Source organism: Diadema antillarum, unplaced genomic scaffold, assembly GCF_040938485.1.
Source record: "Diadema antillarum isolate AM-2024a unplaced genomic scaffold, OU_Dant_1.0 scf00000072, whole genome shotgun sequence".
NCBI lineage: Eukaryota > Metazoa > Echinodermata > Echinoidea > Diadematoida > Diadematidae > Diadema > Diadema antillarum.
Genome location: NW_027270961.1, coordinates 833,220 through 846,409, shown reverse-complemented (window position 1 = coordinate 846,409; position 13,190 = coordinate 833,220). Strand labels below are relative to the sequence as shown.

General features: G+C 39.1%; 1 protein-coding gene across 1 annotated transcript in view; it reads left to right on the top strand.

Moving 5' to 3' along the window:
- Positions 1–9,702, top strand: part of LOC139717179 (ubiquitin-conjugating enzyme E2 H-like) — a 43,563-nt gene extending 33,861 nt beyond the window's left edge. The window contains exons 4-7 of the mRNA XM_071628680.1: positions 78–117; positions 2,342–2,394; positions 4,941–5,069; positions 6,208–9,702. Of these exons, the coding sequence (XP_071484781.1) occupies positions 78–117; positions 2,342–2,394; positions 4,941–5,069; positions 6,208–6,326 (341 nt within the window). The 3' untranslated portion in view covers positions 6,327–9,702. The remainder of the gene's footprint in view (positions 1–77; positions 118–2,341; positions 2,395–4,940; positions 5,070–6,207) is intronic.
- Positions 9,703–13,190: the final 3,488 nt, after the last annotated feature.

The window sequence follows — 13,190 nt, the reverse complement described above, 5'->3', positions numbered from 1 at the left end:
GTGGTGGTATTTTACCTATGCTTTTTGCTATGCATTTTATAAATGATATGTTGTTCTTTTCTGTTTTTATCTTGCAGGGTTCTTGAACAAAATCTACCATCCAAATATAGATGAAGCGTAAGTATAGCCTATCATATGAGGATATCTTCTCTCCAAACGACAATTATTGCTGTACTTGGTTCAATCTTTTGCAAGAAATATGCTGATTTTTATCATTACCAAGGGAACCAGTCAGTGATACAAGTACCTGTGTGGAGTTACATGCAATATGGTAGTTACGGTAGTATTTTGTTGATATAGCTCGATCAGGCAGTCCCATGCATGGTCACTTGAGTATGTCTCCTCATATTGTCTTCTGTAATCTTTCCTGCATGATAGAGGTTGCCATGGTGATTTGAGTAAAATTATTACAGTTGGGGGATTTGCCAAGAGAGGTATTAAAACGTGTTGCAGTTGTCCAGCACACACAACAATAGGGGCTCCTCTCTGCCATAAATTTAATGCTTATCCATTCTCTCTGCGGCTGCAAGAATGGCGTTGGTTGAGTGATTGCAGTGTGCCATACACAGAAAAAGGCAATACTGTGGCTGAGTCCAGTGTTTGGAAAGCTGTAGACAAAATTGTGACCTTGCATTATTAGCACACTGGAAAGAGAAAGGTGCCCAGCTTCCCTCTTCTTACTGCCATTGGGGGTGTATTGTTATGTTCAAGAGGCCAGAATTGCAAAGAATGCATTGATTTCTACAATGAGCAAGTTACAAGCACCTCGCTTCAGGAGCCAAGACTATATAAAGACAGAACTGATACAAACACTCTCACCTGGTAGTGTAAAGTCAATGGGGAAACCACTACACTGCTTTCTACTCAGACCTACTGTCTGAGATACCACAACAGACACACATACACACTGCTCAGAGATACTCTTACTTCCTGTAGCTGTATAAAAACCACCATTACCTCCCAGTGTACCCCCTACCCAGCCAGCCAAATCCATCGCCATCCTCTCCGCACTCAGTAAACATGACATGAGTGTGCAGATGCAAGACATTCTACATCCTTTAACAAAGCAAATTGTCAACAACATAATCACCAGACATGAGTCGTATTTGTCTCACTGGGAATAATGTACATCTTCTAAGGAGACATTTTATACATGACTATAGTCTCTGGTCATCCTCTTTCTCACTATCTCAGTCAGTCACCATGCTTGCTATTTAGGGCAAATATCAAAGATTTTAGTACCCCTTTTGCAAACAACACAAAATTTTGCATGGTTGGAGAATAATGTCTCTCAACATCTTGTATGAGATCTCACAGCAATACAACTCAAGAGTTAAACAAGAAAATAAAAAATGAAGCCCATGTCACTTGAAAGTATGCTCCCCTTTTAATAGAATAGCAGTTAGAATTTTGAATAAATTTACTAGAAATCTATGGTATTTATTCCTCTCGCATTATAAAGAAGTTTCCAGTTTTATTATTCGGAGGATAGGTCTGAATTACACCTTTCTCTACAATATGCCACCTTATGAAAGGAATCTAATTTTCAGGGCTGCAAATGAGTCACATAAGGAAGAACATTCTGTGCTCTAAAAGGATATTGTGATGTGATTACACTGAATATTAAAAAGAGGATTATGCTACTAAGATGAGTTACATATCCATGCTATTACTGTAAAAGTGGAAATTTTCGTGGTGTTGAAATTTTCGCGCATTTCGCGCAATTTGAAATCAGCGCGAAAATAAAAGAACACGAATATTTTTACTTGCCATATGTTCCAGTAGTTGATGTCTGGATTCCGCAGAATTAAAAACATGCAAAACTCTTCTTACCCAGCCGAGCGCGAAAAATTAGTCGCGCGAAAATATCCACTTTTACAATATCACCAATTTTCTAAGTAGATACCAAATGTTTTAATCCTTTGAGGACGGACTGATTTTGCTATATCACGCATTTCCCATAGACACCTGCCCGAATATACTCAGGTCTCGTCCTCAATGGGTTAAGAGTATCAAGGCCAATTACAAGGGTCATAACAGTGTAATCTTTATCAGTTGTATGAATGTATCCTAAAGAGCACTCACTTTTCTGTTACATTTTGCCTTTTGTTTTTCTCAAATTTGTTTCAAATGTGTTTGTTCTGCCCTGAAGTTGTGTTTTGATGGTCAGTAATCAAAGATTTTCCTTTCATTTTTAGCATGCAGAAAACAATACTCTTGCATTCCAACTGCTGTATTTCTATCTTGTCAATCTTTCTGTTGCGTTTGAAATATTACAATGGTTGGAATTCATTGTAAGCATTTGTCCCATGACAGTGTTTGCTATGCTTTTCCAATACAGATCTGGGACAGTTTGTTTAGATGTTATCAACCAAGCCTGGACACCACTGTATGGTGAGTCACCCCTAGAGTTGTGAACCACCTCATATTAAATCCTTGTATTCCTGCTTCCATATCTCTACCATGGAAAATGGAGGATAGATATCTTTTTCTATTCATTCATTTTTAGCTCACCTGAGCCAAAGGCTCAAGTGAGCTATTGCGATCGCCCTTCGTCCGGCGTCCGTCGTGCGTCGTGCGTCGTGCGTCGTCCGTCGTCCGTCGTCCGTCGTCCGTCGTCCGTCGTGCGTCGTCCGTCGTGCGTCGTGCGTAAACTTTTTACATTTTCATCTTCTTCTTGAAAACCCCAAGACCGATTTTCATCAAACTTGACAGGTAGCATCCCTAGGGGGTTAGGAACTCAATTTGTTAAAATGGGCACCATGCCCCACCCAGGGGGCCCCCAGGGGGGGCCCAAACCCCCCAAAATTAAGGAATCTGTAAAAATCTTCTTCTCTAGAACCAGAAGTGATAGAGCTAAGTTAATACTATGAGTTAGTACATTGATGACTGTAGTTTCAAGTTTGTTCATGGCAGAATCAGGGGTGCCCCCCTTGGGACCCAGGGGAGGGGGGTGGGGAAGGGTTCTAATGGGGCCTAAATTGTACATTTTCATCTTCTTCTTGAGAACCCCATGACCCATTTTCACCAAACTTGGCAGGTAGCATCCCTAGGGGGTTAGGAACTCAATTTGTTAAAATGGGCACCATGCCTCACCCAGGGGGCCCTCAGGGGGCCCAAGCCCCCCAAAATTAAGGATTCTGCAAAAATCTTCTTCTCTAGAACCAGAAGTGATAGTGCTTAGTTAATACTATGAGTTAGTACATTGATGACTGTAGTTTCAAGTTTGTTCATGGCAGAATCAGGGGTGCCCCCCTTGGGACCCAGGGGAGGGGGTGAGGAGGGGTCCTAATGGGGCCTAAATTGTACATTTTTATCGTCTTCTTGAGAACCCCATGACCCATTTTCACCAAACTTGGCAGGTAGCATCCCTAGGGGGTTAGGATCTCAATTTGTTAAAATGGGCACCATGCCCCACCCAGGGGGCCCCCAGGGGTCCCAAACCCCCCAAATGAAGGAATCTTTATAAATCTTCTCTAGAATCAGAAGTTATAGAGCTGAGATAATACTATGAGTGAGTACATTAATGACTGTAGTTTCAAGTTTGTTCATAGGAGATCCAGGGGTGCCCCTCGTGGGTAGGGGGGGGGGTGGTTGGAAGGGTCCAAATGGGGGCCTGAATTGTACATTTTCATCTTCTTCCTGAAAACCTCATGATGGATTTTTGTCAAACTTGGCAGGTAGCATCCCTAGGGGGTCAGGATCTCAATTTATCAAAATGGGCACCATGCCCCACCCAGAGGGCCCCAGGGGGCCCTCAATCCCCCCAAATTAAGGAATCTTAAAAAAAATTGGGCCTTTATTGTACATTTTCATCTTCTACTTGAGAATGCCTGGTCAAATTTTGGTAGAGCTGTGAATAATTTAGGTTAGTGACTGCGTGAAAGGTGAACTTGCGATACTCAGGTGAGCGCTAGACCCGCGGGTCTCTTGTTTTCTTTTCTTACATTTTTGTACGCCTGAAATTATTCCCGATGTAAGCATTTGTTTTTGCGAGAGCATTTCACATCCCTATTTTGCGATCAATTTTCTTGAAACTTTCATCATTTGATTGGGTAAGCAAATATGATATGAAGGGCAGGAGGTACAGGATGTGTTATTTATTTGAACTGTCAATTAACCAATCTATATGGATAGCAATTATATAACGGTCCCTGTGCCAAGTCCAAACCATTCCACACCCAGTGTGGACTTGTACAGTTGTAATTTATCCCATGAATAATGGAAAGTCTGTGTGGTCAGCTTTTCATGGTAGTGGGAAAAAGCCCCAATGTTTAAACAAACAAGGTATTCTTAGGCCAGGGGTGCCATAAGGTTGGTTATTTTTTCAACTTGGACCACTTGTATTTTTGTGCATTCTGTTCCTTGTTAATCTGGAAAAGCTCCAGGCAAAACAAACAACAACAAAATAATAACAAACCCAAGGAAACAGATGAAGTATGTCATAGATCTTTGGACAGCTTTAATTGCAGGAGTATTATGACATGTTATTTCCCTAATTACACTAGAAACCATACACAATTGTATATTATCTGTTCTGTTATATGATTCAGGTGACAAACCTACATGTACATGTATAATGGTAGTTGCTTCAGATGAATAAGTTTAGTGTAAGGCGGTAAAAAACAATAGCCATTCACCAAGGTATCATAGCTATCCTGGAGATGGATGGTAGCATCGTTGGCAGTTTGAATGAATGTCACAGGTATGTGGTACATGTATTGAATACAATAAATGCTTTGTCTTAAATCACTTCAGTTCTGTATTTTGTTTGTTCATTATGAAGGTTGTCTGTGAAAAACAAACCTCCAAAGTCAACATAAGTGTTATGCTGTACTTGACTAGATTTTCTAAAGCACAAAAAGACAGTCTATCAAAGTGAATGCATTTGGTAAATCTTTAGCTGATGTATGTTTGTTCTTTTTCTTCTCTTTCTGTAGATTTATCAAATATCTTTGATCAGTTCCTTCCACAACTTCTGAGCTACCCAAACCCAATAGACCCACTCAATGGAGATGCTGCTGCCATGTCTTTGCACAAACCAGAGGAGTACCAAAAGAAAATCAGGGGTGAGAAAGAAGACACTATGATATATACTCATCCTATCACTTATGGATTAACAAAATGATTAGGGTCGTTCATACAGACAAAATGATTGGGGTTGTTAACACAGACAAAATAGCGGGATTTCGATCCCGATCCAAGTGCCAAGATTTTTTTTTGCGCCAATTCAGAAAGATGAAAATATCCCTGCAAATTACCGATCATGATAGTTTCCGACCAAAGTGCGCATGCCTGAAACCTACCGAAATAATGACCCTTGCCCTTATGTTCGTGTTCTGTTGTGATGTGTGTTTTGAATGATGGGATAAACAATTTCAAGATTTTTTGCTTCAGCATTCAGACACTCCGTGCGGTGCAAATTATCTAGTTAATTCTCCAATAATGGCGATGATTCTGAAAAAATCGCAAGATTTCTTTGGACATGGATCGCGATCCTGATTGTGCTAGATGGTGAGAATTGTACATCCACACTGACAAAAATCTTAAGTTATGGGTCACGATTCAAATTTGTATATTTGTTTCCTGCTAATTGGCATCAGTGTGAATTCCACCATTGAAACTAAATGGAAAGATAAACAAACGATCATTAGAGTCCTTGATGAAGGAATAAACACTGCTTACTTCCAGCATCTGGATATTTTTTGGCATCTCTATGTGTACCATTATCATCACCACCGTTTTCATCCAAAAAAAATTTCAGATTGGCCATCATAATTATGACATCATTTACCATTGAATGGCTGTTATTTTATGAGTTTATAGCTTTTCACTGCACTTTTAAGCTTTGTGGTTTGTCACAGCCATGTTCAAAAATCCCACTCAGTCAAATTATCAGAGAGTAGAGATTGACTGTCAAAAGGGGCGTTGTCATTACTAGAATCCCAAGATGACATGGTAATTGTGACATGCTGTAGAATGGGAGGTATAACCAGAAAATGATTAATGCTGAAAATAGTATAAATTGTACGACTGGATGTGAACACTTGAAGTATGAGTGTACAAGGTGACATCTGTTATAAAATATTGAAAAAGAAGTATATTGCAGGAAGGGAATATTTCAAAAATTGATATGTGCTTTGATATTTGGCAGCATTGATAAATGATTTGACCTTTTTTGTATGTCTGCTTTGTCCGTCCTTGCAGAATATGTACAGAAATATGCAACTGAGGAGGTACTGGAGGAGCAGGAGAACCCATCGTCATCCAGCGAAAGTTCCATGAGCGACTATTCAGAAGATGAAACAGAGGGCATGGAGCTATAGCCCCTGCCCCTCTCCTTCCTCTTCCCTCGCAATCTTAGCCCCTTCCTGCCCCCTTTTGTATAGTAATTTACCTTCTTTCTCTTTCTCTCTGTCTATCGATCTCTACTTCCTCCCTCTCCTTACTATTGTGAATCAAGAGTCACTTTTTAACCCTTTATCTCCTGTGACTGTTATAGAACCACTTTATCTTCCTAGTCAGGGTGGCTTCTAGGGCTTGTTAGGTTAATCAGTGGTCAGCTGAAGATGGACAATGCTGACCGAGTAATGGTGCAGGCACACTCACTCTTCAAAGCAGGATAAGAGATAGCCCAGAATAGGGACAGCCCCTCTGCAGTATTGGTTGCCAACACATGTCACACATGATATATATTTTCCTCTGGGTATGGTGTGATAGACAGGTTTCAGCTGCTGCGACGGTGGTAACAGGCAGGAGGGAGATCCGTCAGGTGATGCTAGGAGGTGGAGAGTGAGCTGTTGGTGACAACTTGTGGCTACATTTCCCGTCGCATCACGATATGACAGATGTCTGTATGACAGCATCAATCAGTTCCTGCTCCAAATAATCTCTACACTCGGTATTCCGTGCTCCCATGTCATTAAAACTCTTCTTGCCATTACGAGGGCCTCACTTTATTTAACGGCTTACAGCAATTGTTACATACAATGATTGTAGCTGCCAGGGTAACAGCTGAAATACAGCTGATGGGCTGTGGCATTTCCGTTGCTGCTAAATCTTCTTTTTGCCTACAAAATTAAACACTTCTTACCTAACAGCTGTGCAAGCACATTATGTGGTGATAATCAGCTGACTACACATCAGTCAACAAATTTAATGTGTGTTTGTGTGTTAGCTCATCACATTTTGCCATGCAATATCACAGATACTTCTGTCCAATGCTGCTCAGGCAGAAATAAGCCCTTCAACATCCTTTGTTATAGCCCTTTTTGCAGTAATGTATGTTTGTTTCATACCTCACACATTTGACACAAATTATTCTATAGCTTTGCCAAATAACAAAATGTGTAGGGATTCAGTGGAAGTGAAACAACAGTCAATAGTGGTATATACAATTATTTTTGTATATGTTAGATTAATAGTTATTTCTCTCAGATAATGTTGAGATGCCACATTGTAATGGCAGAACTGTCCAGACATTTCATCATATCCTGACACTAGTAATCACAAGGCCGATTCTGGTCAGCTGCCATTCAAATTGCGGCCATCCAAGGATGTCCAATGTCCAAGAAATTGCTGGCCACAACCACCAAATTTTAGTGGCCACAAGAACTTTTGTTTCATGGATTCTGCACCTGTTTTACCAACTTCACTCAGGTTAGGTGCCAATTGTGCTGTCATGGTAAATCAAGTCAGTGTTGCCATGGAAACCACAGGGTTCAGCACACCTTTCCTTGCCCAAGTGTCCTTATGTTTCACATGATGGGAGTATGTCATAGACCCTCGTATGTGAAAGTCCTGCATGGTTTATCCAAGACTAAAAGAGGTACTGATAATATACTCACACAGCATCATTCAACAAAGATGTCGGCCATTTTGAAATACTCCCCCGGTATGACAGCTGCCACTTTGAGTGGTTGCATGAGTAGCAGCAGTGTTACATGGAATTGATATTCAGACGTGCAAAGGTATAGTTTTCTGGTTGGAGGCAACGCCACATTTAGCCTTACTGGCAAGATGCAAGTAGCAGCACATGGTAAAGTATGTTGGCTTGAGTTGTGGCGATCAGATTTTTCAGCCTCAATTATGATACAGAGATTAAGAGATATATAGTTTCACATTAAGTTAAATTCCATGAAAGGCAAGTTGTTTCAAGTCAATCATGCACAAATACCTGTCATATGGCTTATATACAGTTATCTGTCACACAACTGTAATGTTACTCATATCTATGTATTCAAATGATAGTAGAAACAGTAGTATCACTGTATGAAATTTAGTTGCCTCATTCTGAATCAGATTGTTCCATAATGCAGCTTCCTGATGGCTTTAGCTAATTTTTCTGAGGATTTTTATGAGCACTATGTCAAGGACATTAATCTTTTTACCAAGTTAATATTTCTGATTGTTTATTTTATTAATATTTAAGATTTATAGTAAATTGATCTTTTAGTAATGTTTTTTGAAGGTTTTCTCATTATTTATTTCTCATTGCCGTATTAATTTCATGAGTGTGGTCAGTATTGATTTTTACGTACTTTGTTTTCACTTATATATGAAGAGATGGCATATCGCTATGCTGGCAGTGGGTTAGCTGTTACAAATATCAAATTGATTTTAATAATAATTCCTGCTGCCTATGATTGCTGTACCATTTCAATACATTGTATCAGTACATGACATGGTATGTGACAAAAGAAGAAACCAGTCGAGATATATTTTTATGCAATGCTGCACGTGCACAAATAGCTGTTTTCTTTCTGCAGAGGCAAGCTGCATGATTGAGTCTTTTCTCTATGCTTTGATCTGGGAACGAATTCAATGAATTTACCAAAGTGCCAGCGATTGCAACGATGTCATAGGTGTGTCGAGCTAATTCGTTGCTGTAGACCGCTTGCCAATTTTGTTCAGTATTGCACAATATGGAAAAATTCCCATGTAATTTGCGAAAAGTAATACATGATGGTACATGTTATTTATGTTGTTCCTTTGCACACACCAAAGAGGGTCTGGTATCCACAGACTAGCATTAGGAATATCATCTGCAGCAATAGGAAAGAATTTTTTTCTCTCTGCTACATTTCATGTGAATTTAAGTATTTGGACTGACAATTTCTTGTGAGTCATGTGGCATGCAGTCATATCTGTAATTTGTGCTGAAATTGAATGTTTATGTATTTCAGAATTTTAGGAGGAGGTTATGCCAAGGAAAACTTGATAAACTTGTAATGGAATGAAACGAATGTGACAAATGAGCGAAAATTTGAGCAGAAGCAGGAAGCTAGGGAAAGTTGCCAAACTGTTATTGTCAGTACGTTGTGTAACCTGGCAGTCTGTAGGGCTTCAAACTGCTTGTTTGACTGATGTGTTACAAACTTCCTTATTATGAGCATGACATGTCAGTAATTTCTCTGTTTCTCAGAGGATATTCTTTCTTCATGCCTCAGCTCAATACCCAACTAAAGAATGATATACATTGAGACTAAACACCCTCCAACATAGAGGCAGTTGATCCTCCATCTTGATGGGCCATATTTAATCCTTTTTGTGAGTAAAACATCCACAAACCATCGCCTGCCTGGCAGAAGGGCCCTATCATAAATTTTGACCCAAAAATATAATTTTGGTTTGTGACATAATTCAATAGAGTTTTGAAAGCTCTTTCATATGATGGTTACATTATTGTCTGTGATTTTTTGAGCGAGCAAGCTGTTGGGCCCTTCTGTCTTTAAGGTGATGAAATATCTATGAGATTGCCTTATAGTCAGAGAACCAAGATGGCTGTCTTGATATTTCCATTAAACCCCATGTTAACTGACTGGCAGAATTTTCCCAACACTTATCAAATTTGCTCAAATTTTTGCTCATCTGTTGCCTTCATTTCCCCAGTTTGATTGAAAGCAATGTTCATTTGAAGTAAATTCAGCATTAAGACAGAGACATTTACTGTCCTACACTCGAAATCTGAATCTAGTCAATCTGAATCAGAGATTATAATTAAGTTATAGGGAAGTTATGAACATTTAATAGCAAGTGTATGAAACAAGTGTGTCGTAGAGTTTCTTCCAGATGATTATGAAGAAGAAAGAAAGCCCCACCCTGACTCTTCTCATATCTATCTCTTTCTATTCTTCTAGAACTTTCTATTTTTTTCTCCTAGTTTGTCACCGCTAATCTACTGTACATGTTTACCTCTCTGTACATGCATATTATATTTAAACTAAGATACACGATTTTTGCTAGAGTTATTTAAATATGATAGCTAAGGTGTGCAACGTAGGGAGGGGGAATCCCCCTCCATGTGTAGGACCAGTGGCTGTGGGCGGAAGGAGGGTGTGACAGACACTAGAGCATGCCAGTCAAGTAGAAATCAGTCTTTGTGTGATATTCTTGCATCTTTGTCATCATCATCATCCTTTATCACTATTATCTTTTAGTTGGAATTTGTAAATAATCTGTAAACAGATCAGTTATGTGGATCTTATTGTATTTTTTACCTAGACGGTGGACAGATAATGAACATGTGCTGTGCTATTTGTGACAGAGTGTCTTTTTTCATTCTATTCCAGGATGTTTGGTAGGCGATTCAGTCCAGGTATGAATTAATGCTGGCTTCCTGTGCCCATCCCAAACCCTCACTGTGTCATTCGTTGTGAACCCTTGAACTTTGTACCCGTTGAATTAATATGGAAATGGCTGAGCGAAGGCCTGATGTAGACCTAAAAGAATGTTGGCAGTGAATTGAAGCAAGCCTAAACATGTTGGCTGATCCAAATATTCATATTTGAATGACGCGCCTCAAATACAAAACCAAAAAAAACAACAACAAAATCCTTCCTTGTCATGTCAGATGAGGCATAGATTTAGCCTTATTTCCAGGCTCTGAACTATATTTTCCTTTCTGCACTCTGTCTATTTCCATTTAAAGGTATAAACAGCGTGAGCCTTTTTTGAGACCAACTCCTCTGAGACATTCAGCCCCTCAGTACCAGCGAGGCGAGCTCTCTTGTGAATTTTTATCTGAAAAAAGCATGTAGGAACACATCAGAGCCTGGAAGTGAGGCTAGCTATAAGTCAATGAACGAAAGAATGTTATGTTGAAAGCAGCATTGTATAAAATGGCGTTGAGACAGGGAGGTGTTGTAAAAGGAGTGGAATCTCTTCAAAATTCATTCAAATTCATGTGTAGGTCTTGTAGACTGACAATTGTATGCTTAGCATTCCACTGGCTGTGATGTCCCATGCGCCAAGTCAGTCTTACAGAGTTTTTGATATGGCTACTGAAGAAATGGTTCTTACTCCTGACAATTTTCAGCCATATTTCAAAGGAAATGTGATATCCTGTATCGATATTGGTGGTGATATTGTATGGAACAAATCCAATAAGTTTTCCTGAAAATTGCCTTGTTATTAATGCCACAGAACTGAAAAGGGGAATGACAGTATTTCACCAAAGCATAACATTAATTAATTAATCATTTTGCACATATTTGTGTATAATTTTGTCCTCTAGGTTTAGCACTTGAATGTTTGATATTTTGGATTAAGCATTTGGCTGATGCATATGTCTGTCTCACAGTTGAAGAAGTATAATTTTTCACTGATTTTTCATCGCCTGTGCTGTTCTATGCACAGTATAAAATTGCTGCCAAAAATTTTGAAAGGGACAGCAAACTGCTGCTCACTAGGTTTTGTTGTGATTGAGGAATGATGCACTCTTTTGTCAAAGCAACGTAGAAATACCTGTGATAGAGCACACAAATTTTGTGTAGCATGGGCATGGGAACAAAGGAGAGATTCTGGTTTCTTCTATAACACCTCCCTGGTTAAGGTTTATGGATAAGAGAAATATTGAGGTGACAGATTTTTTGATTGAGGCGTAGATTTGTCCATTTCACATATTACAGTGGAAACTGATGGCAACTTGAGAAATTCTGATATCTTACAGTCACATTATTCTGCACTAATGATTTGCAGTACACTTTATTGTATCTGACTCTGAGATGAAAGACTTCACATTTATAGACTTAAATAAGACCGCAAGCATTACATCAGTGACTTGCCGTAAAGTAGTCAGAACATATCTAGTCAATCCAGGGTATCTGTATTATTCAGAAACTACCTTTCTAATTTTGACCTTAGAAACAATGATCCACTTTCTTCTGACATATGATAAGTGTCACTGTTATGCACAGCACAACCATTGATTGCTGTAAACTTCATTTATCTTTGCCGGAAAAAAGAAAAAAGAAGAATCTTCAAGAACTTTGTGCTTTTAATCACAGTGCTAGTGGAGAGGGAATCTTGAGTTACAAAAATTGTATTATCAAATACATTGTTCTTGAGTGTAGTATTCTGCTGCCAAAGAAAACAAACAAACATAAAAATCTCCTCTGACTCCTGTATGAGGCCATGTGTGACATACAGTGAGAAAAACAACCAGTGCAGACTAAAGTTTCACACACCAGAAGAAGCCAACACGTGGTATAAGAAAGGTGATTTTGTTTCGCTGTCTGTTGTATGTGTGAGTAGGTTTTGTTTGGGCTGGCTGTACATAATGATCCTGTACATTAGACAAAGTGGATATAAAAGAATGGGACAAATGAAGCAGTGATGTGAGGATTTTAGCAGTGTTGGGTGAATGTCAAGCAACTGGAAAAAAGGATGAAAGGCAAGAGAACATGTCAATATCCATCTTTCATATTTTAAAACAAACCCTCAGCCGTCATCTGTGTCTTCATTTCTGTGTTTCCCGTAACGTTTGGTGATGGTAGTTCTGTCTGTGGTGATGGTATTGGCTGTGTTGGTATGTCATTACTGGTACAATCGTAGTAGTGGAAGTGATGGTGATAGTAATGATGAATAAGAGGGGGGCGAAAGATTGGTTAGGATAATGGAGGGTCATGACGAAATAAAGTAGCGATGGCAAAGAGTTTCCTGTGTGTGTGTGTGTGTGTGTGTGTGTGTGTGTGTGTGTGTGTGTGTGTGTGATATGTGCTGTGAATATATGTTTACAAGACAAGTTGAAAATATATGATCTTTTCAAACATGTTTTAAAGTAATGCTTTTGGAATTTGAAAATAGAAGTAATTTGCATCAGTTTTAATATTGGATTCATGTTATAACAAGAAAGCATGTTATAGATCCATTGCTTAAGGTGCAGATTTTGCTTGAAAATGTTTACATTT